The sequence below is a fragment of the Opisthocomus hoazin genome, chromosome 24, assembly GCF_030867145.1.
Source record: "Opisthocomus hoazin isolate bOpiHoa1 chromosome 24, bOpiHoa1.hap1, whole genome shotgun sequence".
Lineage (NCBI taxonomy): Eukaryota > Metazoa > Chordata > Aves > Opisthocomiformes > Opisthocomidae > Opisthocomus > Opisthocomus hoazin.
In genome coordinates, this window is record NC_134437.1 from 4049408 (window position 1) to 4077102 (window position 27695).

At 45.3% G+C, this 27695-nt stretch overlaps 1 protein-coding gene across 2 annotated transcripts in view; it reads left to right on the forward strand.

The window, feature by feature from the left end:
• The first annotated feature begins 219 nt into the window (after nt 1-219).
• Nucleotides 220-27695, forward strand: part of UBASH3B (ubiquitin associated and SH3 domain containing B) — a 75165-nt gene continuing 47689 nt past the window's right edge. Inside the window, exon 1 of one of the 2 annotated variants that reach the window (XM_075442403.1) lies at nt 220-470. In XM_075442403.1, the coding sequence (XP_075298518.1) occupies nt 310-470 (161 nt within the window). In that variant the 5' untranslated portion in view covers nt 220-309. Of the gene's footprint in view, nt 471-12024; nt 12066-27695 lie in introns of those variants that run through there. The other variant, XM_075442404.1, reaches the window with a different exon arrangement.

Here is a 27695-nt window from a genome sequence, read left to right on the forward strand (position 1 = left end):
GCACGTGCCTTTGTCTTTCATAGCGAGCCCGTCTCCCCCCCGCCACCCCGCTCCGGCCGCGGGGCAGCCCCCTCCCACGGCCGTGGGTCCGGCTCCGCGCCGGGGCTGCCCCCCCGCTCCCCCCCCCGGAGGCGGCCGCAGGCGCGGGGGCGGGGTGCGCGGCCGCTCCGCTCCGCCCGAGCCTCCGCGGGCGGCGTGGGCTGCGCGGGGCGGGCCGGCGGCGGAGGAGGGCCCTGCCCCGGCCCCCGGCGGGGCGCTGGGCGCCGCGGGTGTGTATGGCCTTGCGCGGGCGGCGATGGCTGCTGCGTGATGGCCCGGCGCGGGCAGCCCGCACCGCACGCCATGGCTGCCAAAGAGGAGCTGTACAGCAAAGTCATCCCCCGGCGGAACCGGCAGCACCGCGCGGGGACCGTCAAACGCGGCTCGTCGCTGGAGATCCTGCTGTCCATGGGCTTCCCCAAAGCCCGGGCGTAAGTCCCCGCACGGCCCCCTTTCTCCCCCCCCCCCCCCCCCCCCCCCCGCGTTTTGCGGCGGCGAGAAGCGGCGGCGCCTGCGGGAGGGAGCTGCGGCCGCCGGGGGATGCCGGGCAGCGGGGATGCCGGCCAGGCAGCCGAGATGCCGGCCGGGCAGCGGGGATGCCGGCCGGGCAGCGGGGATGCCGGCCGGGCAGCGGGGATGCGCCGGGCCGCCGGGCAGGAGCGCGGCCCCGGGGGGCGGCAGGTGCGGTCCCGGGGAGCGCCGCGTCCCGGCCCCGCCGCGCCGAAGGGCCCCCCCCCGCCGGGCATCGCGGGGAAGTTGGGGCTCGGCGGGGAGGGGGCTTCTCGCACCCCGCGTTGGAGGCAGAGCCCGTCGTTCCCGGAGTCTGACAACGAGGAGCCCCCGGCGCAAGTGCTGTGGCTCGCTCGGTCACCCGGGAGATTGCCTTTAACCCGCGGACGAGCCAACCGAAAAGGAACGGAGCCACGGAAGGAAATTTCCCTAGTCCAGAGGGGTAGGTTTTTCTTGCCCGATTCAGCAGTGCCCTGGCGTAATCCTCCCTGCGTGTGCTCATGCTTTAAATTAATTAGGCAGCAACCTAATGATAACTTCATAATGACTGTCCCGGTTTTAAAGACAGTGACTCCTGAAGCGGGACTGGGCGCTCGAGGATGCAAAGGAAACCAGCGGGGATTTGGACGATTCCTTGATCTGCTTAAGTTTTCCCTTTGTTGTTGATACCAATCACAACTCCGTGGTTTTGCAGCCTGTCTTTGTGCAGGTATTTTTTTTATAAATGTAGAGATACACGCAGGCAGTTTTAAGGACATATGTCATCTGTGGATTCACGAGATCGCCGTGGATCCGCTACCAGATACAGAAAATCTAATGTCTGTTTTCCATTGTCCTGCTTATGCTCCTTATGTCTGTCAGTGATCTATAGTTATTCTATTGAAATCAACATGCAGCATTTGTATACAATGCCTGCAAACGGAGATAGTAGGAGACTGGTGACTTCATGCTCTGCTCCTTTATAAAAACAGATGTGCTTCTTTCAGTGTAGCTAGAGAAAAAAACAGCTTGATACTATGAATGAAAGTAGTTATTGCCTGTACAACAGTGCCATCAAGACTGACAGTCAGCCCCTGTCTTACCTAACCGTTAGCTAAGGAACTATGTCTACGATTCACATTCTTCCCCAAGAAAATGCTAACGTTTGACAACAGTGGACCCAGAGCTTCATCCCACAAGACAGGGAAGGTTGAACACAGAGAGCAAGCCAGAGAAATGGGTAAAATAGCCCCAACCACAAAGAATACTTACTGCAAATATAACCAGACAGACTGGTAGAATTGTCTTGATACTAAATTCAAGGTACTGTGATATAGCCCTGTTTGACAGCTCAGCTGTCTGCTGGGAGGGGGACCACTTCCCCGATCTGAAGTAGCAGTTAGTGCCCCTATTCCAGCCTGCTGGAAATGCTACAAATAATTCATCATTAAAATTCAGATAAGAAGCAAAATGGAAATAAAAGCAAACCACTAAGTACTGCCACCAAGGGTACGTTAAAGAACGGCACAAGGGCTCAGAAGCGTGGGAGGTAGGACCGCATGGCAAAAGGACATTCCCTAAAGGTCACTGCTTCCCAGAAGCTGCTTTTTAACTAGCAGCATATTACTCTGCAAGTGTGAATGAAGGAGATCGCAGAGTTACCAAGAAGGTAAAAACACCCTGTCTCCCAAAGACATCACTGAAAAGTAGCCTTAGAATCTTCTCCCAAAACTCTCCCGCATCCCTGTTTTCTACCCCAAAGCCACAGTTACGACAGGAGCCAGAGAAATCGGCGAAACGGGGGATTTCAGCTCGGTGCCTGTAGATCCTGCCTACAAATGCAAGCCAGGCTGATACTTAGAAGTGGTGACCCTCTGTTTGGATGGCTTATGCAAAACAAAGGTCCGAGTTGTCAGACTAGTCTGTCAAGCATGTCACAAAATGCCATCGCTGTTGGCATCACTGGCCTCCTGGCTGCTTGTTACAGCCAGGGGGATTGACTGGGGTGGGGAGCAGCGAGGACTGTTGAAGCCAGGGTAAGAGACACGGGAGCCTCCTGGAGATCACAAGAGTGCTGGCTTCAGTTGTGGTACTCAGACAGTACTGAGATCTGGGGAGTACTCACATTGCCTAACTTTTAGCTTCTAATTCAGCTCGAGTAACTCCATGTTCCTCACACCCCTCCCAACAGACAGGTCAGCTTTTGTCTCTCCAAAGCCAAAATTGTTAATTATTTGATAATACTTCTGCCTGCTTACAGTTTATAACAGCAGCAAGAGCTCGGATGGCCAGGATGATCCTGGGCTTGCACTGCTGACAGGAGCTGAGGATTCTCATGTTCATTTTATCTTCCTGGTTCTCTGTTACTTTGGGCAAGCCACTTCACCTCTGTGTATGCTAAAATAATCAAAGGTGAAAGACTAAATACGATTTCCAAGTATTAGTGGATGGTTAGTATAGACTAGCTCAGTTGAGGGTATAAAATGGTATGAGCCAGGCTGAAACCAAGAGAAGATGTCACAGGCATTTACACTTCAGGTATCAAACACAAAACTGCCATGGATCTTTTGTTCAAATCAAGGCGTTATTAAATAAGCCTTTGTTTGTCCATCCTGCATGTAGCTTATGGGGGGACTGGGAATAAAGGGTCCATCAAAAAAGGTCCTTCCTTTCTGAAGGAATAAATACGATAAATTGAGAGCAGGTATCGAAATTCACAGAGCTTCACTGATGTCAGTGTTCCACAACACAGACTGAGACCCCAGAGGTTTTCCCCGCTCCCCCACTAAAGTCCTTGTTGGCACAGGTAGAAAAGCAGCTCTGTCATGTGCTCCTGGACAGATGCCTGTCTGTCTCTTTCCCTCCTTCCCAGCAACAGCTTCAGTTCAGCTGGGCTACTTTAAATTAGATGGTGACGCAGTGATGTACAAACCACCTTTGGATGCATTTACCTGTGGATGGCGGTTGCTCAAACCGCTGTAGTATGTCATCGCTTTGGACTACTACCTTGAAGAGCTGTTCTGTTTGGCTTTTTGGTGCTTTTTTTTTTTGTCAGCACACAATCATCAATCTTTTATTTTGCAATTACCCATTACATTACGTACTGTCTAGTCACACAGGAGGAGGCTCTCCCTATCCCAAGTAGTTTCTGATTTAAACAAGGAAGGAAGGCAAAGGTGGTGTTATGATTGCTGTTTTGCAGCTTGGGCACCAAGGCAAACACTTTACCCAGAGTTGAGCAAAAGTCTAACCAGATCCCCAGTGTCTCAAGACCCTAAACACCAGAACAGGTTTCCTCTAGAACGAGATTTCACACAACTATTATTTCCCAGTTGCCCCAAAATATTGTACCTCATCTCGTTACGGAACTACGGTCAGTGGTTGCACCCACAGATCCAATCTGACTGCCATCCCCTCTCAGTCTTGTGCAATAATCCCTATATAGGTGTTGATAGTCTTCCTGAGAGCAAATGTAACGGGAAGCACAATGTAGTTTACAGGCCATTGAAACCACAGGAGATCCCATAAAATTATTATGCATGTACAAGCAATTAAAAAAACCTGTGCATAATATCTATCTCTGTAAAATGCTAAACACAGGAAAATTTAGTGATGGACTGCGATTTCTTTCAGAATGGAAGAAGGCCTTTGACCAAACTGAAGTTCTTGGAACTAATATCGGGATAAGCAGTTGAAATCCTCTAGCCTGCGTGGTTCAGAAATCAGTGGGGCTCCAGAATCTGCGAGTTCAGGGATTCAGTTTTAAAAGTTTCATGTCAGAATTTAAACTCCTCAAAAACAGAAAGTTAACATTCTCGTATGAGAAAAAAATCCTGCTTGCTTTGTTTTAATTCTGGGTGCGCATATGTGCATGAATATATAAATATATGAAATTTAAAACGTTACTTGAGTTTCTGCATACAACTCTGAATTCAAGCCACAACCCCAGGGTACTGTTTCAGAAGAGATCCAGAGCTAGAGAAATGAAGATAATTTTCTGGCCCCTGTCATTACTCAAACCGGGTAAATCACCGTCCTTAAACAGAACACTTAAATTACAGGCATCATGCTTTTTTGGATGCCGTGCTCTGTGTGATAAGCGTAAGAGGGGAGCACTGTTCTTGACGCAGGTGGCACAGCTTTCCAAAACTAAACTGATGTCCCTTCCCGTCATCTCAGCCTGAAAAAGGGGGACCATCTTCTACAGACAGGTCCATAATTTTGGTTTAATGTGTAATGCTGTGCTCCTGGGTGGATCTGCTGATGCTAGACATACTTGCAAACACTTCCCCCCCATACAAATGGGATAGACCGGGATATTGTACAGTTTACCATGAATCAATTTCGCTGCTTCCCCTATGCTACGCATTTCCTCCTTCCTCCCTCCCATAAAAGACCACCTGGGTTTAACTTTGCATTCACGGGCATGAAGAGGAATTAATTCACAAAGCTGTACCACATTTCCCCTGGACCTGAATAGAACCAAGCCAGACTGATTTTGATTTTGTTTCTCAGTAAGTATGAGAATTTAGGAGTATTAAGAGTTTCATTATTCTCAAAGAAAAGAAGCTCACATCCAGTTTACAAACAGTAAAATCTTCTCTTGTGTTTTGAAAATGTTTTCTAGGCTGCTAAAACATGTTTTGCCTAGTAACAGACTTAGCAACATAGCAGTATTTCAGCTCAGAAAGGCTGCAAAATCTCTCATTCCTCAAGGGTTTGAGTTGGATTTGGGAAAACATTGCATGGAAAAAAACTGTTGCAGATAATCTTTTGATTTCGAAGTGGTTTCTGTTCCTACACAGCCCTGCCTTCAGGGAACTAGTTTTCTGCAAAAACTCTGGGCTGAAATTCATCCTACTACAAAGGAGCAGCCCAGAAGATAGGCATCCTGTAAGTCCCACTAAAGCCTAAGCTTTAAAAGACTTTTCATGATTCACAGTGACTTGTGTTGGCCTGGGATGTGGAGGGGAACCCCATCCCAAGTGAAGAAGCTGATGGATAGAAATGTTTCTAGAAGCAACAGTTTAGAAGGGTATGTTGAACGTGGATGTCCAAGTTTGTTAACAGCACTGGAGGAAATCTTCAGCTACTGAATAGAAAATCCAGGTGTTGTAGCTGCAAGGGCTTAGGCAAAAGCTTCCCCTAATGCTCTGTCTGTGCCCATCATTCAAGACAGTGGGTTTTGGGCTTGGATAGAGCCACTGGACCATGCAGTAGAGAAACCGTCTAACCAAAACACTTCCATTTCCAGTCCTGCATATCAGTCACCAGACCGATGGGCATTTTTAAGTAGCAGCTTCGTAGGAAGCGTTTGTGACCTGTTTACACTCTATGAATAGTGCAGGAAGAAGAACTTGCTGGAGGTGCACCCTTTGGCAGATCACTTGGACAAGACCTGCTTCCCCTACTGTGACCCCCCCTTTCTATACGCCTGTCGAAGATTTTGTGAGAAGTTGCGGGGCGGGCAGGCAGCTCTTTGCCCACACAGGGCTCTAACGGATGAGATTCTGCATTGTAACTTGAGCAACAGTTTGAGCAATTATCCGGTCTAGTTCATGTACTGCAGTTCTTAGATTCAGCATGGAGGCCTCCGAACAATTTTGTACATCTGTGCTGGAAGAGATCCAACAGGTCTACACTGCATAGTTGAACATGGATACTACAACTGAGTTAGCAGCTGCCAGGAAGGTGCACTGGAGAAAGGCTTGAGCAAACATACATTTGGGACAGAGTCCCATGGCTCCTCTGCATATGGATTATTATTTTTTTTTTTAATTGGCTTTATTGCAGATTTCTGCTGGGGGACTGAGAGATGATTACTGCAGTATTCAGACTGTTACGTGCCAGTGGCTCCATTGTGTTTGGTGTGGGGGAGATCTCTATCAGACAGTTCCTTACTTTAAAGATCTAAAGTGATAAAACACAGAGGGCTCTTTTATTTCCACTGTATAGTCTGGAAACTGAGGCACGGAGAAGCTTAGATATATACGTCAAATCTCTAAAATGATAATGGCAGCAGTAGCATTCCATACTACCTCAGTGATTCAGGATACTGTACACATAACTGCCATTAATCATACCTGATAGTTGGGAGAAGTGGAACCATCAGATATTCAGGTCTGATATCGATAAAGAAAATGCTTCTGCCGCAAACATCAAGAAAATTGTTTAAGGTCAGAGCATCCCTATACAAAGATTGCTCGCAGTAAAGCCAAGGTCAGTGAGTCACTGCAATACTTGCTGCAGAAGTGCTAGCTGCCCAGAAAGCAAGCTTGCACGTGTTCAGGGGAGAAAAAAACCCCACCTTTATAGTGCCTTCACACACCAGGCTTCACCAGGATCTCATATTTAAATGTCTGAGTAGCATCAGCATGTGCAGGGAGTTCCTGGTTCAATGGCAAGTCAGCCAGAAGACAGCAATCCCTGGATTTCCGAGATGCGTTTTTCAGGGCTATCAAGCTTTGGCAAACACTGTAAGTGATGTCAGAAAGCTTCATGGTCCCTGAGTACTTAGTTCGTTTCGGTATTATAATTATATGGTGAAAATAAGACATTTGCTTGTGCTTCTGTCTCTCTGATGGTTTTTTGTCTTGGAGCAAAGGTGCTGAACTTGATCCTACCCTCTACACTAGGAAGGAGAGGAGCCTCAGAAAGGGTAACCCAGACCACACATGTCACTGACAGAGCCTGAAAAATTACTTCATGCCTTCTGTATCAAAACCCTAGCCAGTTAATAACTTGATCCTTAATATGCAATTCTCTTTCAGGCTATGTATCAGTTTCAAGTGATACAGATACCAGTGTTACCTTTTCCTTTTCGGTCCCTTTTTCTCTCTCACTTCACAGACCCGATACTACTGTCAAGAGCCAGTATAAATTTACTGATGAGATTCTCAGGACAAAGACTCGCTAGAGAAACACATGATTTCAGATATCCAGCATGGATTATTTGAATGGAGCCTTGTTTGCATAAAATGCTGATTATTCTTCCTCCTTGGAGGCTTGGTGATGGTGGCAGCGTGTTGGCCTGTTTCTGCAGCAGTTCCTTACAAAGCTCTCTGGAAGTTTACCCCTAGACTACTGCTGCCATTTTGCTATGCAAGAGCCCATGCTTGGAGGGTGCTGCCAGCCCTCAGGACCTCCTGAATAAGTATGCTGACAGAATTCAGGGGGGAATTCTGCTCTTTGAAAGATCATGAGCAAAAGTTTAAAAAAAAACCCAATTTTTTTTGGTGCTTCTAAATACTAAGTGCTAACCCTGCTGGCTCCTGATAAGACTTGCATTTTTAAGTCACCTTTGAAAGTGAATCTTAGACTCCCAAGTCTTGCTCACACTTGAAAACGTTGCCCTAGGTTTTAACTGGCGCTCATCGTGGATTCACAGCATGTGCTCTGCAATTCCAAAAAGAATAGAGACATCCGCGTGTGTGTCTGTACTGCACCAGTCTAATTATCCTCAACAAGCAGAGTCATCAAAAGAGCTGTAGTTTAGCAGCTGACAGCATTTTGGATTCCATCACCAAGACTCGCTGCAGGCTTTGTGCATTACAATGGGGTGCGCCACGGCGCCTGTGTCTTACTCACCCCCTATATAAACAGACCTGAAAAGAATAGGCCTTGGCTTTGCTTGGCATTATTCTGTCCCCACCATATCCCAGGCTGCCCGGTCATGCGCAAAGAATGAATCTAGAGAGCAGCATGGAGGCGAAAGAAGCAACAGCCAGAAGTGATAGGATGGGTTGAGGGAATTGCTTAAGTCACTGCAACAAAGCAGCTGACAACCTACATAAACAGTGTTTTAGACATCTTGTACCCTTGTCTGTGTTCCTGAGACGCAGGTGCTGCCCTTTCAAGTCCATTCTCCCAATACTTCTCCTGAAGCTTTGACAAGTCCCAGCAGCAAAAGGCGCTTTTTAAGGTACTCCCGAAATACCCACAACTCACAGTATGCAGCTAGGAGATGTCGATCTCGCACACCTAGGGAGCAGGAGCCATCGCTCCTCTGTGCTTTGGGAAGCCTCAGCCTTCCCTTTTTTTTAACAAGGATTCCCAAAAGAATAAAGATCGGCATGGAGAGCAGCGTTGCATGTGAAGACGTGACAATATCTTGACAAGTATTGTGAGCACCTGAGCAGTTTCTGTCACCCACCAAGCAGCAGCGTAAAATTTAAACAGAAAGCAAGCAATTATAGACTGGAACCTGGAATGAGTGACAGGAGACCTGTATGATGCCTTTGCTTTCCCCAAACACCAAATTCATTGGAACTGAAGTCTCCTGTCCTTGCCAGCATGAATACCTTGCAGGCCAGTCCCTGTCAGCAGGAGATTAGCATGAAAACGCTAGCGAAAGGTTCTGCACGCAGCTGAGCAAACAGCAGCCCCGGGTAAACGTTGGGATATCTGTCTTCCGTGCTGGAAATGCGGAGGCATACCCAAAGATATGTAATACTGACAAACACCCTGGCCTTTCATGGCCTGACATCGAAAGAGGTTTTGACTGTATTTCACTCACACCCATCACCCCCCCGCTATTATCAAACACAAGGCAAGTGCCACTTTTTCCCCTTTCATGTAGTATTAGCTAGGCTCTGCAGTTCATGATAGTGCGGAATTAATCATTTGTGGTTGGTGACTGTGAAATAATTGCCAGTGTAGAGGCGGGTGTGTTGCAGAGAGATGTTTCATCTCCTGATTTGTAAAAATGACTGTTTTCTTTCTCCTCTATCTAACGAAATACAGCAAGTTCTTACACGACACAGATCTCATTAATGGCCTGATTCAGCAAAGCCCTTGAGCACGTGCTGTTCTTGAATGGCTGAGATCAAGATGTTCGATACATTTCTACCGAGCGTGAAGGGGGGATGCGTTAAATGGCATCGGAAATACCTGAAATAAAGTGGTACTGGTTTTTCTTCTAAGCTCATTTTATTGAGAGCGATTGAATCAGTTTCATGACGCAAATTTCAAGCCCTGAGTTTGTGCTGAGATGGAACACTAGCATTTTTTTTTTCGCTTGTATGGCACCAGTGAGTAAAGCCTGATTTTTAGGCACCCTTGTTGTGCTGGGGGCTGTACAAACAGAAAAGGAAAACGTCATCCCTGCTCCAAGAGCTGGCCATCTAAATAGGAGCCAGAAAGAGCAAAGGTCTCTAGAAAGGAGGATAGGAGGAGGCCACAGGAGGAAGCAGACAGTATCATCTCCTGCTGACAGGCAGTGATCCCAGCATTGCCTCCAAAATCCTTTACTCGTGGTCGTTACCCATAGTTACAGTCAGTTAGACTGCTGGGTGAAATTCACAGCTGCACGAGAACGGCACTGTTAAGAACAGCTACCTTGAGGTAAGTATCATTCCCAGTTTACAGACAGAAAAATTTAAAATGAGACAATACATCAAGTCGCTTGATGACAGAGAGGGCACCTTAATTAACATTTGCCATCCACTCAAGACAAAGGGCACTCCAGAACTGCGGGCTGTAAATGGTGTCAATGATGTCCTGCTCCCTTGTTCTGCTATTATATTGAATTTATTCTTCACAATCAATATTTCTCTCTGAGAGTAGCTGCCAAGTCCTAGCAAGTGTCAAATCACAATATATTACCCATGGATAAGTTGCAGCCAGTTCTCCCAGCCACCTCTCAACGAAATCTCAAACTAAACAAGAATGGGATCTGGTTCATATTCACACTAGTCCATGGGCAACAGAAACAAGCCTTGGAATAAACGTAGCTTACAGCTGCACCTCACAGGACACATTTATATCCCCTTTACAGTCTCTTCTACCCCCTTCCATAGTGTAGCTGTATCACAAATGCATTCATGCTCTAAAGAGCAAAGCCTCCGGTAGTGTATATCAGCCCAGCACCATTCACTTTGTTGGAGTGATACTAATAACACACCAGCTGAGGATCTTACCCAGAAATAACCCGACTTTCATTGCTACAAAAGCTTCCTTTAGAGAAATATTAGGTAATGCAAAGAGCCTGTGTGTAAATAAGAATCGGTACCAAAGCCTCTGGGAGAAAAATATAAACCTCAGGTGTTCCTCGCCTATTCTCGGCGCATTTATACGTTGGGGCTGCAGAGTCTTTTATAAACAGCGACTCCAGCTGCTGTGTGCTGCGGGAGCACTGGGGCCTCGCAGCGCTTTCCAGAGCTGGTGCACGTAATAATGCTTCCCTGCGCAGCACGGGAGCAGCTGGCTCCCCAGGTACCCGGATTATTTGGGTCTGAAACACGTCAGCCAAGCACAGCAGGCTGGGGAGAGGATGAGTCAGGATGGGTCCACAGAGACCCAAATCGTGCATGCTCCCTGCAGCGGGCAGATCGCTTGTGCTGGGATGGCGCAGGACAGCTGATGCTGTTCCTTCTAAGGTTACAGGTTCACTGCTCCACGAGCATCCATCCTCTATCCTGTTCAACCTCCTCTCTTCTCAGAGTTAGCCCTGATGTGGGCAAAGGGCCTCCTGTGTGGGATGAGTTGCTCAGCTGGGACCCCTTACACCAACCTGAAACCAGCTGTGTGGGGGTATTTTAAGTCTCACTTTGATTTGATAAAAATAGTGCAATTTGAGGGGGGAAATATGACCCACTCCCCTGTGGTATTTCCTCTTTTCTCCCTAAGGTAAAATTTTCTATTTGCAAATGGAAAGGTCAGTGTTTGTAAGAATTCTGCATTTCATCATCCAGCTTCCGAAAGAAGCTCATCAGATGCTATCTCTGAGAGAGGAATTAACTTCCTATGAAGACCCTGACTTTGAGGGTCAACGTGTCTTTCCGACTTCCACCAGTTCCTGCCCCAAAGCTGCTGATCTTCATCGGGATCAAAGGATTTTAAGCCCTTGGGAATTCTTCGGGGGAGAATGGCGTGTTAGAAGTGCATGGTGGGACTGGGGTTTTGTTCGATTCCCACATGCCTACCAACATTTGACAGCCGTCATTCGCACAGCCTTTGACTCCTCTGAAAGTGCATCGCACAGAGAGGAGCTTCTGCTAGTGCATCACACCTGTGACTGCAGCCCAGGCTGTGTCGTAGCGACTCGAGCGCCCAAGAAACGCGTCTCACCAGGCTTCTTGTGTGAGTCAGCCTAACCAACGGCGCTGGGCAGCCTGCTGCGATCCTGTTCATGTTCTCCGAGGAAACTCCTGTGACCAGCTGCCGATTTCTTTGCTTGCGCTTGGTGTTTAGATAGGCCCATCTGCTGCAAAGTGAACTTTAAAAGGGTACAGCCACGGCTGCCCAGCTAAAATGTGACGACAGGCGGGAAAAAATGAATAGGTCTTCTAGGATGACACAGAAACAGGCTGCAAGAGCCTGCGGCCAGACTGGCAGAACGACGTTTGGAAGTAGGTACTGGGATCCTTCGGGCTTAGAGGTCCCTTAGCATAGGAACAGGATCTTAATGGTCTTTCTACCCTCCATTCGCCCCCCACCTCTGCTCCACCAGTCTGCGTAACAAATGGAGATAGAATTCTCCCAAAACGCGGCTCGTCGCTGGAGATCCTGCTGTCCATGGGCTTCCCCAAAGCCCGGGCATAAGTCCCCGCACGGCCCCCTTTCTCCCCACCCCCCCCCCCCCCGGCAGTGTATGTCAGAGCATGCAACCCAAGCCGAGCACAGAAACATCTGCCTCGGTTCCTTGCACCACAGCCAGCTTCAAGGGCAAGGTGCTGCTTTCTTTTGGCTTCAGCTGCCCATTGGTGGAGGAGTATAGTAACTCACTGTCACAGGTGTTTCTGAGGACAAATACATGAAAGATTGGGAATATAAAGGTGAGAGCTATGACAGTGATGAGGCACAGGGATTGTGTATGGACCACAAAAAGGGCATGATTCCCCTTGAGTCACCAAGAGCCAAAAAAACCCCAAAAAAAACATTATGTAGCAGCACAAGGGAGAAACTTGTATTGCTGGGTTTTGGGGGTTTGTTCCTTGCAAATGAGAGTTGATTCACCGAAAGAAACTAACTATGAAACCCGAGTTTTTTGCTGTGCCTGGAAACCAAGCCCTTTTCAGGGGTCCAAAATGGATTATCTGAAGTCAGCAATCACTCTGGAAAAGCTTGGCTACCGGATGCTCAGTGTCTCTGCAAATTAAGCACCTCCCAACAAGCATGAAAGCATTATAAGGTATTTGCCCAAGGACACAAAGAGAGTCTCTTGCAGTACTGGCTTTAGATCTTGGTAATTTGGATTTGCCATCAGACCATAAATAACACAAAAATGTACTCTTATTTGGCAATTAGATACTGTTCCAGGCGTCTAGCTCAACTTTCAACCTACTAAATGTTATTTCAATTTTGCTGCAGCATATCCCCAAGTCTTACAGGACCTTTGATGTGACTTCCATTTCAGTAATAGACATGAAATTTTGTGGTTTCTTAGGTTGGGTGTAAGTAATGGTATCCTTTTTCCATGCTGCCTTATCTTTCCGTTACTTGCAACACATTAGTTCTGAGTGTCAGGAACATGCAGTCAGCTCATTTGCGGAGTATCTTTCTAATCACAAAGGTATTTGAAGCAGTTGAACAATTTAGATGAGATTATGCAAAACAGGATTGAATGTTTTGACTAGATAATTGTCCCTTTGCTTCAAGGTATGCGTCAAAGCAGAGACAACTTTTCGGTTGGAATGAAAATTCCTGAAAACTATGGCTTTTTTGTTATTGTTATCGGTAGTCAGTGCAAAAACAATTGGCGAATCCTAAAAGCATCCCGTCTACACCCTGCAAGGTCTGGACAGAGTTGTTTCCACTGCTGAAGAGTAGCTTAAGGTACGCCTAGTGTACAAACATCCCTGCGGCTTTCAAGGTTTCAGGCAAAGTCAGGCTTTGCAGCAGCACGCTAGGCAGCGGGAATGTCATCCTTTGATCAGCGCACTCCGAGGAACCGCAGGTTTCCACAGCCTCCCCCACCGGGCCCCATGTTCAAGGGGAAAACTGGGATGAATTTAGGTACCAGTCTGGGAAAGGATTCAAACGTGTTGCTCAAGTTCAAACACGTGAATAGTTCCGTTGGTGCTAACTGAGATTACTCAGGGGCATAAATTCACGGCTAGCTTGTGGACTTTGAATCAATTTTGTTTTTAAATACAGTGGCGCAGGGTAGAGTTTTGCTGATAGTCCTTTGCTGCTGTTGTTACCATTAGCTAACTGCCATCCCACATTAGAACTGCTCAATTTGGTTATCTGGATTGGTGTCTCTAATTTCATTTCCTCTTGGGTGTTATTCAAGAAGGTTTTTTCTCTTGTGTGTATATGTGCATCCTGTTTGTTCTGAAATGTGCAGTTCCATTATTTGGCTCTAATGATTGCTGTACCTGCTGCCCCTGCTGTTGCCCATGTCCCTGATCTGCTACTTGTAAAGGAAGAGGGTTTCAAGTACAGACATTGCCCTGTAACAACAGGGAATGTTCTGCCACCCACTGCAGTGCAAGGAAGGCAGAGAAATTTCCGGCAGCTAGCTTTGCCATCAGCAGGGTGGTAAGTGTTATCACCATCCCCATTTCACAGACATGGAAACTGCAAGTACAGAAGGATTAAGCTTCTGTTTTCAAAACTGACTTTCAGTTTTTCAGTTTTAAACATGTAAAAACAGCCATTTGTGAGTGCTCACACATCCAATCCCAGATGCATCATGCTCACCATCCTTGAAAATCCTTGCACAATTAAAATGGAAGCATTCAAAATCAGCACCTACCTTTGACAAACTGAGTCTACGTAATCTGTCCAAAGCCAAACTACCAGTCCAATTTGCATATACAACCTGGTATGACATGTCTAACATAATCTATGAATTCAACAGCTATTTTCAAAGGTGACTGGGGGCTAGATTTTCAAAAGCATTTAGGCATCTAGACATGCAACAATTCCATCTTGTTTCCGACTACCTTATTTAAAAGAACCCGCCCTGCCCTGGTCCCCATGTGAAACCCAGGACCAACCCAGGCTGGATTCAGCCATCACCTCCTGTTCATTCTCAGCAATTCTCTCTGCACCATCTTAGCTGGCACCACGTACCATTCTGCGCTTTCCTGCCTGCCGGATTTTGCTGTACATCTGAAATAGCTTCACTCATACCTGTGGTGTTACATTGCATTAATGCAGCATATAAATCAGAAGAAAAAGAGGCTTATATTCCACCTTATTCAGGTTAACCTTTCTTTTTCAATACTAGTTCTTAAGATCTCCTAACCACACGGAGGAGGCAAGGGGATCTAACATCTTACAGAAGAGCTTTCTTTGAAGATGTAGATTGCATTATAGGAAATGAGAAGCAATAATGAAAGGAAGTTCTTCATTCTCATTATCAGTTCTCACCGTCTCATTTCTCACAATAGAGCACTTCTGTATATCCAGCACAGCCCCTCTCAATTCTCTTCATTAGAGACTGGAGTCTGCCTGCCTCTCATCATCACAACCTCTACACAGCCACAGTCACCTTCCTCAAGCCAGCATGGATTTTGCCTTTACTTTTAAACAACTCATTTTCAAACCGAGCAAAAGACGCAGATCCTTTCCCTCAAAAATCAATCGCTATCACGGTTTTCTTTTGTCTACCCTCATTCAGAGCATGCTGACTTGAAGAGGAATCATTCTCTTGGATTCAGCAGCCTTTGAATCGGGTTGTAAGCATTGATTTTCCTCCCTCACTCATGTGCTAGTGATACTCAAGTCATCTATAAACTAGCTTCAGCCAGGAAATGCGATTAGCCTGGCCAGTGAGACTGGCATAGCTTCAGCTGGTCAGAAGACCACGCTGAGAAGAGAACATGTAAATGTTTGCAATAATTGGTGACAATGAATCTTCTGTGCTGATGGCTGAATGGGATCTATTAAGACATGCAGGGAAGGACATTTGGGTTGCCATTCAAGAGGGCCCTGAACACATGTTTACATCCCATTGATTTCAGTGGACCGATCTAGAGAAATATTTTGCTGTCTCCCTCCCTGCGCAAGCGAAGCACAGCGGGCAGCCTGTCAGAACAGGAGTCGTTTGCCCCCTTTGCATGTGTCCAAAATGGCCGCATAAAGCAAATGGCAGCAGGAAACCCAGCCCTCCGGGTTTCAGAGAGCAGTGTGCTTCACCGGTACTGGTTAAAGTTTTCAGAAAGCACTGCAGTAACTAGAGGGTCTGACTCTGTGGAGGTTTCTGAGTCACTGTGAGCATCCAGCTCTGTGCCATTTTCACCCCACTGGGCTTTCCGTGCCAGCTGATATGGCTGCAGAGGTTCATCTCTGCGGGTGGCGTTTGGGGAAACAAGAAGAGCAGATGTGGAGAGGGCCGTAGCCATCGTAACCTCCCGTCCAGCTGCAGAGCGTATCCCTCACCACCCTCCCTCCCCGCAGAGGTTGTCCAGCATTAGTGGAAACACGTGGCAAACCTTTCCTCACTGTCCTGCTAACGCTTTCCAGGCATGCTCCACCGGCAGCTTTTGCCTGGGCTGTTGTGTGTATTTTTTCCCTTCTCAGGGTATCCGCTTTTGTGGAATCTTGTATTCCCATGATGTGATAGCTCGCGGCAAAGCAGCACTGAACGCATCCCAGAAACAGTCCCTGGCTTCCTTTCTATCCCTTCCCTCTCCCAGGAGCGCGTCGGACAGAGCACAGCACGCAACTGTCCTTGCTCTGGGCAGGAAACAGAGGTCAGAAATCTGGAGCTGTAAATCTGCCACCAGCGGCCATTTCTGGTTTTAGCCCTGCTTACAGAAATGTACTCTGGTGAAAGGTGATTTTGCTGCTCCACCTTAGGTGAAATGTTGAAATACAGGATTTTTGTGTCTTCCTCTCCCCTCCTCTTTATGATGCATTCAAAGGAGAGAAACAATAATTCTCCCCTCTGAACTCTGCAAGTTTTAAAACTGCTATGACTTTTTGTAAGTAATATTCTGCTGGTTTCTTGCCAAGGCCAGTGCAGCCCCTGGAGCACTTCTGACTTTTACCCATTTACATAATCTTTACAAGCCATAACAGAGGCATAGAGTATCTAGAAGATAGTGGAGGCCTCTTCCTCCACCCAAACACTGGTACTTGCGTTTTGCTCCCTGCTCTGCCTCCCCTACCATCGTGAGGAACTTATCGTGACACAACACAGGGGCAGTTTATCTCCTGTGTATTTCTGAATCCAGGAAGGAAAGGGTTTCTTCCATCTCTGCAACCCTTCTGCAGCTCTCTACTTCACCCAAAACATCTCAAGGCAATTGCATATCTATTCAAATACAACATATCTATAATGCTCAAAATCCCTGAGATTACTTGGGGCTAGTAGGTGTAAAAATACACAGCAATATACCTACTTACTATACATACACAGGCATCTGCACACATTTATATATGCACACATAAGTATATGTTCCTACAGTATATACAATGAAGTATGCAGGGTATGTACAGTTGAAGTTAGGCAGCAGTTTGTGGCCAATGTGAGGTTTTCTTTCTTTTTTTTATTTTTCTCATTTCTCTACAATACAAACCAAACCATCAGATTTAGCAGTAGAAGCCAAGAAAGCTTGGTGAAAAGAATCTGGAGACTGACGACAAACACCACTTAGAAAAGCTGAACAACTCATCCCAACCAGCCAGTGAACTACTGCGGAGCATCTGCAGTGTTAAGGGATTCAGACCACTAGCAAAGTATGCGCAAGGGCTGGCACTAGAAACACAAACCTGTCCTACAGCGTATCTGTTCTAATGAGGTATGTCTTCCTGACCACACTCGTAGGAACTTGATGCCCAATTAATAAAATCTTACATTTGCACAACATATTACATTACTATTTCACCCATGCTTTGCAAGTTGTGGCCTGCATTAACAGCAGGCTGTTGTCAAACAATACGTAGGACAGGGCTGAAAAGGAACAGGACACTCAGCAGATCACGCTCAGACCCTTACTGAGATGAACAGTGCTTTGGAGAAAGTCGTGTGTATGTGTTGTCCTGCAAGGCCTCATCTTCTGTGGTTTCATCTGAGATGCACACCATTGCATGGCTGAACATATACAGGACGTGAGCCAGCGGTTTCAGGAAATGAATGGGCTTAATTCCGATCACGTTTGCACAGTGATAAATGAGCAGTGCAAATCCCCTGCTGCCAGTGGGGCTCTACCACAGTTATCACACTGAACTCAGCGATCAGTCCTGGCCTGCTACGATATGAGAGATGTCAGAAATCATTCGTCCAGGCTATACAGAATAATGGCTTGCCCTTCCTCTAATGTGAATGTATAAAAATATAAGACTTGCACAGCCTGTTAGATGAAAGGTTCATTTAGCTTAATACGCCACTAAGCACTACTTCTGTTCTTAGCCTGTGCCAATCAGCAACTTGGAAATTTCCTGAGCCAAACTTCATTTGGCCCAAAATGCTTGAAAGCCACCACTAAGACAATCCTAGTTTATATTTCCTTTTCCTAATGCATTTATACTTTAACCTCCACAACATTACGTGCCAGTAATTTCCACCACTCAGTAATGCATTATCTTAAAAGTACTTGAGTTTGTTTGCTTATGTTTTTAAGCATGAAAGACCTTGACTCTTTTAAGTTCTGATGTCGGGTTGCCTGAATAACCATCTAATCAACTCCACAGGGTGCCCAAGGCTCCTAAGCTTTTATTTCAGGGGGCTCAGTTAAAAACACCTAGTTATGTGAGCAGCATCCAAACCTGAGTTTAGCAAACAAGATTCAGCAGGGAGGATTGAATTTTACTGATAAAAAAAAGGCAAACATCTGCCTTACCACTCTCCACAAAGATACCTAAGCCCTTTATTCCTCAGCCAGTGATGTGGGTGCTGCTTGTGTATTTTTAAAATTGGTAGACCTGGGAAAAAGCCTGGACATGGCGTGCCCTTAGTTCTTTTAAATGCATTTGACAAAACTTCGTTATTAATCTTAGCATATGTTTTGACAGCACAGAAAGTATTAGATCAGATACATTTTAATCCTGGCCTTCAATGGATATTAACAAATCCATAGTTCATCTGGGCCGGAGATGTGCTTGCTGTAACCCCATCAAGTACTACACCGAGGCCACGAGCATATTACGGAGAGGTTTCAAAGACGATACTGCAACGCCCCATGAAAATCAATTGGAGCACAGTTCTCACTTGCAATCAAGTCATAGCAAATACCGTTTAGAAGTCCAATCTTCCTGAGTTTTGAAGGAAATGGAGAGAACCTGAGGATGGAAGTTACTGCAAGAGTCCTGAACAGAGATCAGTGGCTATTACTTAGCTGTATTCTTTTTTAATGGGAAGCAAAAAGGCATCCAGTAGCAGTGGGAAATCCCCCTTCTCCCTTTTTGATAAAAAAGTGAGCTTAAAGTTTCAGCATGAGAATCTTGTCTCCCGCCTGCTGCTCGGGGTTCCCCTATTCTCCAGTCTGCAACGAGGGCTGTGTAGTACTTCAGTATTAAAGTATTCTGAACTCCGCCTAGGTTGAACACCCCAGAAATTAGTCAACAAGAACACGAACGAGCCATTATCAGGCAAAGCAGTCATGTGTTTCTTCTCTGATCCAGCTCTGGGATGAACAGAATTATAAAGCAAAGTTTACAGAATGATGTAAAAGTGTGATATAAGTAAATCCCAGCGCCTAATTCCTTTGATTCTTAGCTGAGCTTATTATTGGATGGATGATAACAGCTAATTGAACATGGGGGGGGAATGACCCAGGAAGAGCTGGAAACAAGGTCTGCCCTGTTGGTCTGTGCAGTTTATCCAGCAGAAAGTACCCCCACGTGAGCTTACATCTGCACAACCAAGAAACTGGAAGGACCTCAGAATACGTCCTGCAGTTAATATAGTCTACAGTCTGAACAAGAGCCAAGTTGTGAAATCACTGGGATCCCTGCCATTCGATTTCCTTTGACCTGAATGGAAGGGTCACAGCCTTTACATTTTAAAAGTGACTAAGACTAATAAACAGCTGGGCTATTTTCTGGTAGCAGGAGAAGGTGTCATTGTATCTACTGTGTGGGTGGGAAAACTCCTTACTTCTATTTGGTGCCTCTTTTGTCTATTCATTTGCCTCAGACACTTGGTAACAGAGCTTGCTCTAAAAGCTGTGGCTTGTCCCCCGAGCAGCAGGCAGCGTGTGGACCCTCAGCTGGGTGTGCAGGTGAGCGCAACAAGGGCCATGAAATCCTGCTATGAGCACCAGTGACTTCATGCTAGCTGTGCTTTTACCCTTCTTCCTTCAGAACAGGTCACTTCAACTGCAAGAGGCCTTTCCCTGAGTATAGTCTGCAAGAAAAAGATGATCCTTGGCAAACAGGAGAGGCCAAAAGGTGGAGGGACACTTGCAGGGCTACCGGGATAAGGACGCTACTCAGAAGAGTTTGGGCGGAAGCACTTTAAGTGAAGACTGAAATCTGCATGTGTAGTATGAATGAACCTTTATTCTGTAACCAAATGCACACCAGATGCTGGGACTAAAACTAAAACTGTTCCCTATGGTCCTAGGAAGCCAGAATAAAATCTAAACATGGGCCACTTCAAAGCTCAGCCGTGTTTGAGAGCTGCTTTGCTGTGATCTCTGGTGGTTCTGCTCTTAGCAGGTGCAGCAGTTGTAGTTGACTGGAGATTCAGCTGCTGACGGTACGGAAAAAGCTTCACACAAACAGGTCACTTTTCAGTTTGGGAGCGAAGCTGAAAGTCATGTGAATGACCAAGTATTGGGCAGTTTTATAACCACTGCCTCCCCCCCCGCCACAATCACACATCCTGCACACATCTTAGACTCAGGGGGGTTGCCAAACTCTACACAATTACAATTTGGGGAAATACTGAAGGGAGAGAATTAGCCCATTGGCTTCTGTTACAGCCTGCAGCTAAAGCTATAGATTGCACCATCCCATAGTCCATTTTCTTGGATGTCTGTGCTGAGAGATGACAATTCTCAGTATTTGCCACATGAAGCCCCTCTACCTTTTGCTAAGAGTGACTCCACTGACACAATAGTCTTTTATGCAAGAGCCTCAGAGCGTTTTACAGTGCTGCGTGACAGGGGTGTCGGGGGGCCACCCTGTCATGCAGAGTGGGATGTCCTGCGTGGAAGCTGCTTTCCAGGCCCAGGAGGTGCCTGCCCAAGACCCCAGCTGCTGCCTGTCCGTAAGAGAGCTGCAAGCTCTCTGTTCAAGCTTTGCTTTCAATTCCTTGCCGCAACTTGCGCCATTACAGATTTACCTACTTGGTGGCTTGCTGGGCAGCTGAACGCTCCAAGATAGAGCCAAGGGCTGCACTAGTTTATGTGGAAGGGGAATAACTGACATTACAGTGCTACTGCAGAAATGATGCTGCTTTGTCAAAGAAAAGCTTAGTAAAACAAGGGCTGAGACCTATGCGACACATCTGACCTGCTCCCTCTCTAATGCTAGGAAGTCCCAAGGATGAAATACTGTTTACTCCATTCTCTGTCTTCTCTGTTTAAACTGCAAGTACTTCAGGGCAGGGACTGTGCTTTATCCTTTGAACAAACAGCAGCTCCAGGCCTGAAGGAAATTAAAGCGTCTCTCTCAGCTTGCATATTTTAGCATGCCTGAGGAGCCTGGCTGTGAAAGCTCTCAGTAACCGCACACCAGGTTCAGCTCTTAAACTAACAAAATACACAAGAAGGGAGAAAGTATAGTAAACAACTCTGGGTTATTACTGCTTATTTGATAGGGGTTTTGGGGATGTAGGTGGTGTGATATTTTTTTCCCCCAGTGAAATCATAGTTTCTTGACTATTGGGTTGTGCCATGTTATAGTGAGAACTGATGGTTTGTTCCTGTGGAAATAGATGGAGCATTCGAAGAAACAACACCCTATTAGTTATGAGCAGATTTAACACCCCTGCAAAGCTACCATCTGCCACCAAGAAAGGGAAATTAAAGCAAGATGCCTGAGATTCAGACGGCTGCCAGAGCTTGACTGCCTCCTTGCTTTCTGCTTTCCCTCTAAGCAGTGATTAATTCTAGGTAAGCATCAGCAGAAAAGAATGGTGACACATAGTTCAGGTGTTGTGCCATTAAAAGAGCGTTTCTATAACGTCTTGAAAATGAGAAACTGTTGGGTTTGTTTGGGGTTTTGTGTTTGTCATTGATAATTGTCAGCCTTGTGGCTATAATTAGCTTTTCTGTACCATGTATTTATACAGGGGAAAACGGTGCTTTAAAGATCATGATTTTTCCCTCTGTTAGCAAAATGGTTGTGCCACATGCTGTTAGCTCTTTGCTGAGCCTTTCAGGGCTCAGATGAATGCAAAACTAGCAGTGCCGTTCATCTTGCCCCATCGATAGCACAAGAAGTGGTTCTCTGAGTATTTCCTAGACACCTACAGGAAGGAAGCACTCCCCAAGGCAAGAATCCCCAAATGTCACATTCCGGGTCCAGACCAAAAGGCCGAGGGGAATTATATTTATATAGGGACACCCACAATACATCCCAGCCTACAGACAGGGGCAGCGCCTATTCTGTAATGGTCTTAATAGAAGCATGGAGGTAGAAGAAGGGAGCAAGAACCAGGTGGTATTGTACAAGTCAGGTGGATTCACTGCTGGCAGAAAGAAGAGATACTTTGGTCTCTACAGGCATGCAAAAGCGACTGGTGTGAGCAGGGGCAGTGTTGGGATAGAGGAGAGAGGAATTTCTAGGACTTGAGGAACTTTCCATGAATTTATAAAGGGCTGTACCTTTAGACTGTGATTGTTTTCAGTATTTCCAGAGAGCGCTGCCAAACTCCAGCCACTGCTGGAGATAGAAGGACACATCTGAGGCACTGCACTGGGACATTATCTGTGCTGTGATACCTCTGCGGTGCCTCACTGCGCTGGAATGCAACATCCTACCATGAGGGCACTGAGCTCTATCGGGGGGGTGGGGAAAATGATGCCAGAAGTGTAAGTTTAAGTCTTCTCCCTTTTCTGGGGGTGTACTGTCCCTAGCAAGCTGTAAGCACAGAAATGACCCATCAAGCTTGTTGGATTTTTTGCTTCTTTTTCTCTCTTCCAAATCAGTCAACATGATGTAGTAAAAAAGCAAACATGCCAGAACTTGGTTTTGTCAGCTCTCCTGCCCATTTGCAACATCAAAATGACTGGGAGCCCATAAAAAAAACCAAACACATTCAGGATTATTCCTATGCTGATAAAACCCAAATTAATTTCTACAAATGTACTGATATGCTCAACACATGAAAATCAGAATTTCCCAGAAGTAGCGACCAAACCGTGACCATTATCAAGGCAATGGTCTTTACAGAAAAGGATGGACAATTCCAGAGACATGAACTATTCACCATTATTAATAAAATTGGTAACATGACCCAGTCAGATGTTTTCATCGCTAATGAGCTAATTCCAACATGAAATTTTACTGTATGTGCTTCCTTTTTTTCTTCCTTTATAAATTCTGTCCCCATCATTCTGCTGCTAACATTCCTGCTTAACCTTTTGCCCTCAAGTCCCTGAATATATTATTAGCTATGAAAAGACAATTCTTGAGGCAACCAACAATAGGAGCAGAACAACGATGAGAGATTTTTTTTTTCTTCTAACGTTCAGCAAGCAGGACAGGGGAATTAGCTTGTTCCTTGTTCTGTCACTGAATTACCGTGTTCTAAGTTTAGCTACTAAACCCATTCGTGCCATGGTTTTCTCTCTGTTAATAAGGGTAATGACTACCTGAGATGGCAGCGTAGAGTTTAACGCACTGAGTGCTCCAACGCATTCTGAAATTCTCAGAAAACAGGGTGCAGGAGTAATGCTTACTTTCAAATCATGGAAAATTCAAATTTATTCCTAAGTGAAACACTGTCCCTTTAAGTCATTAAATATGTAACTGCAATACAGACACACTTAAATAAATTATTTAAAGTTATTTCTAGCTGTGTGTGGGAAGTGGGTGGGCAATGAAGTTGATACTTAGTGGTTAGAGCAGCCTTTAGCCTTTACATTTCTCCTTGCTTTTGCACAAGCTTTTTTTTTTTTTTTGTCTTTTTAGTTCCTCTGTCTGATATAGACAATTGAGATGGCTTTGACCACACTGTTTGGGGGGTTGCGAGAGTTTATTCTAATTCTGCAGTTCTCTCAGGACTATTTATGCACCTTGAAAATGTCGGTTTGCAACAATACAAAAGCAGCTTCGCACTGTCCTGTCGGTGGCATGATGAGAGGCCAGGAAGGACTCCTCACTCTTCAGAAGGCTTGTCAGACTCTTGGCTTCTATACTTTTTATTTAAGGATTAAAACATATCATTTCCATGGGATCCTAATAGCTTTTTTCATGAAACTTCATCTGTCTACAACCAAAACTCAAAAACTGTGCCTAAGCCTGAATGACAGCCCTGTGAATGTTCCTTAATGAACCCAAATTTCAATGCCAGTTTCTCTCCCCATCTATCACACATCAAATCACTGCAGTACCCAGGTACAAACGTTCCTGCTGCAGGACATGGAGTAAATTACGTAAGCCTCAATACTCACTTCTCCATTTTGCCACACTTCATTACCCTCTATTTCCTCTTATAAAAATTATTGGGAATTTAAATTGTTAGGAAAATTTCTTAGCAGGAAATTTAGCCTTTTTCTTTTACAAAAACAAACAAAAAGATTTGAGTTTTGCCACTGAATTTAGTACAAATAGGATTTAGTTTCAGAGAGAATCAGGCAAATTAGCAATGCTAGAAGATGAAAAGCAATGATTCTCTGAAAAAAACCGATCACAAAGGTTCCTACAGGATTGAGAAATACAGCTGCAGTTGACTGAATCCTCACTGAGACTGAACTAGCCAGACTCATGCACCGAGAACAGACTCACCACCGACATACACTCGAAAGCTCAATATATCATTCCTGTAAATGGCTCTTCATGTGTATTTGTTTATAAATTGCCTCCCTTAAACCTAAAGCAAGCTTAGCACATGTTTTCTGTCTTTCTCCACAATCTGCTAGTCGACATGTAGCATGACCACAATCAGACTTTGCTGCCTAGATATAAAAAATGCTCACCATTTAAAAAACCATTTCTCGAGTTTATAAGAAAATCTATTAAAGTTTTGAAAATGCCAGTGTTTTTAAGAAGCTCGAGCTTAGACACATCAAATACAAAGGAAGCTGCTTGATCTATGCTCACAGACCTTTATATGCCAGAGTACAAGGGAAGAAAATGCTGGTTCCTCACTAGTTGTTATGATATTTGCGTTAATAATGCATATGCAGGTAGAACCAAAAAGCCTCCTTGAGACATCAAAGTCACAAGCTAGAAAGCATTGTTCATATTGATGCCCTTTACTAAAAAAAGCTTCACTTAAGTAAGGGAGAGGTAACACTATGTGAATACAGACCGGGAAAATCCAAGGAAAGATGGAGGCTGTAGCACAGGAGGAACTGCCCACTTCATCCTCCTATACAGAGACGGGTTTTGCATGGTCAATGGGGGTGCAGGACTGCAAATTGTCTTTCCACAGAGCTTCCTAGGACAGAAACATTAGCCCTTGTAATGTACCATGTATGTATAATGCTATTCATTCATCCCTTTGCAAGTTACTGACCCCACAGTGAGCTACATTTCAGCATGCACAGCATGGACATTGTAGATGGGCTCTGACTTATGAAGTCTTTCAGGGGCGGGGTTTTCAGAGGAGGCTAAAGAAGTTAAGCAATTTAGATCTTCGCAAAACAAGGTGATTTTTAAAACCAAAGTTGTTTTGGGAAGCTCACACTTCAGTGTGCCTGAAAAAATCCCAGCTCAGGTGCTCCAGAATGCACAGGAAGAAAAAAAATCATCAAAGGCTTTGTTCTGCTTAAGTACCTACAGCAAAGCTATCGACAAAGCAAGGAAATTCAGAGAAAAGCTGCAAAGAATGAATGGAAGGAATAAAACGTACATTGGCTGAGTGACAGGGATATGAATCTCATACCCTTGCTGGAGCATCATGCGCTGGGGAAGTGGTTGGTACGTAGGACTAACAGCCCAGTGCTGTTACCAGTTAGTGGACACGCTCCCTTGATGGGACTGCCAAAGCTCTGTGCTCTGGCTCCAAGGATCCTGGCTTCAAACGCTGCTTTCAATCCATGCAAAAAAAGTCCTTCCTTAAGCAGCCAGAAGGGAATACAATTAAGGTTACCTCGTGAAGTTCATAAAGGCTAATGCATGAAAATGAACAAGGACAAATTACAGCAGAATATTAGGAAGAACATTTCTACTTGTAAGGTCAGCTGGCCTCATTCCTCGAGCCTCTGAATCCTGAGCTGAAGAAAGCAAATGAGATGGTAACTACCGGGAACAATTCTGTGCTGTCTGGGAGATGGGCAGGATGAGTAATATGGAAACTCCTTCTCTACAATATAATGCACTTTTTCAACCTTTGTTTAGAAATCCAGCCACAGTTCCTGGCACTTATTTATGAACCTATGTCCTTCAGAAATGAAACCTTTTTCTCTGTTGTTTTTGCCAGGATGTTTTCTCTCTCCTCACTGGCATGTTTCCTTAGCATAGTTTAGGATGTGAGCATGGGCTTTACTGATTTAGGAGAAAGGAACATCTCCTATCCTTAAACTCTCAGTCACTGCCGGAATCGGTCTCCAACTCATGTTAACATATTTGGCCCTTCTTTTTGGTTTGTTTTCAGAGTTTGGCTGTGTCTTGAACTTGAATTACAAAAATACCACATGCATGCACTAGAAAAAAAAATGCTGTTTTCAGTGCTTCCTGCCATGAAGAGCTGGATATTCTGGCTATTCTAGCCTTCTTTCCAAGCCGCTCTTATAGGCTTGTGTGGTTCTTGTAGTTTAGTTCAAGGAGGGAGGCCTGGGAAACCATTACAGAATCACAGAATCACAGAATAGTAGGGGTTGGAAGGGACCTCTGTGGGTCATCTAGTCCAACCCCCCCGCCGAAGCAGGGTCACCTACAGCAGGCTGCACAGGACCTTGTCCAGGCGGGTCTTGACTCTTATCTCCACTCTTCGCACTGCTTAGCATCACCCACTAACTTCTTGTTTTTTCCCTATGCCTGTTTTCCAGACTGTAAAATGGGAATATCCCATTAGTAACCAAGGCACTCCAGCAAAAACCAGCAAGCTTTTTCAGGAGAGTGTAACTGTGGGAATTAGCATATTTGTTACAAATGTACCAGTGATTAAAACTGTTTCAGGGTTCATTCAGGCCTCACTGGGGAATGTGAGGTGAATATGAATACGTATGTATATTTTTATTCTGTATCTCATATCTTCCAAGACAGCTGCGGGGCAGGGGGATGGACAAACAGCATTATTCTGAAGTGTGCATGAGTATCTCACACTTTCACATACAGGGAAAAATCATAAGATGGTGGTTAAATAAATCTTTGTGTCATTTTTATCTACGATTTTCCACTATGAGTCACCATAATTTACATGTTATCTAACATTGAGAGTCCCAAGTTTATGTTACTTTCTGTTCTATTCAGTGCTCAACAGGAGAAATCGGCTTCTTGAGACTTCTCCAGCCTGCTTGGGAGAGGTCCTCTCGGGCTGAAGGAGTTAATGTTTTGCTAGAATAGCTGTCATCAGAGAATTGTGTTATAAAGACCAGCAGTTACCAAAATACATTTTAGCCTGCAGCATACAAGAACAATAGAGCTATTGTATTGTAACCACAGAACTTGGCACACAGATAAGTTTGAAAGGGAATCATGTTTTGTTTATTACGGAAGTGATGGAATCCATTGAAAGGTTATTGTTTGACTACTTTTGAAGCAAATTCCAGCCCCTTTGTGAAGGGTGTTTGCAATCTTTGGGTCAGAAGCAGAAGGGAGTTTATTCAGTGGTGTTACCTTTCTTCCACCAGAGATAGTCTGGAGGATAACAGAATCAACCTGCGTCCCCGTAACCCTTCAGAAACCCCTAGCAAACCATAATTTCTGTTACAAAGGCAAGGAAAGGCCGAAGAGTTTATCACAATTTTCTATTTTCATCAGAAAACCCATTCCCTAAAAATAAATCTAAGTTTGAGAGCAGAACATTTTCAGCTCTTTTCAAGAATGACAAAAAGTGCATGTTTTGTTTGCAAACATGTAGTTCTCAGACGGGAAAAAAGTTGATTTTCAGGCTACATAAAATGCTTAATCCTCATGGAAACGGCCAAGGTGTGATGCTGTCACTTATTTAGCTTTTACCCAGGATCATGTGTCCTGGTCTTAGTACAGGTCCT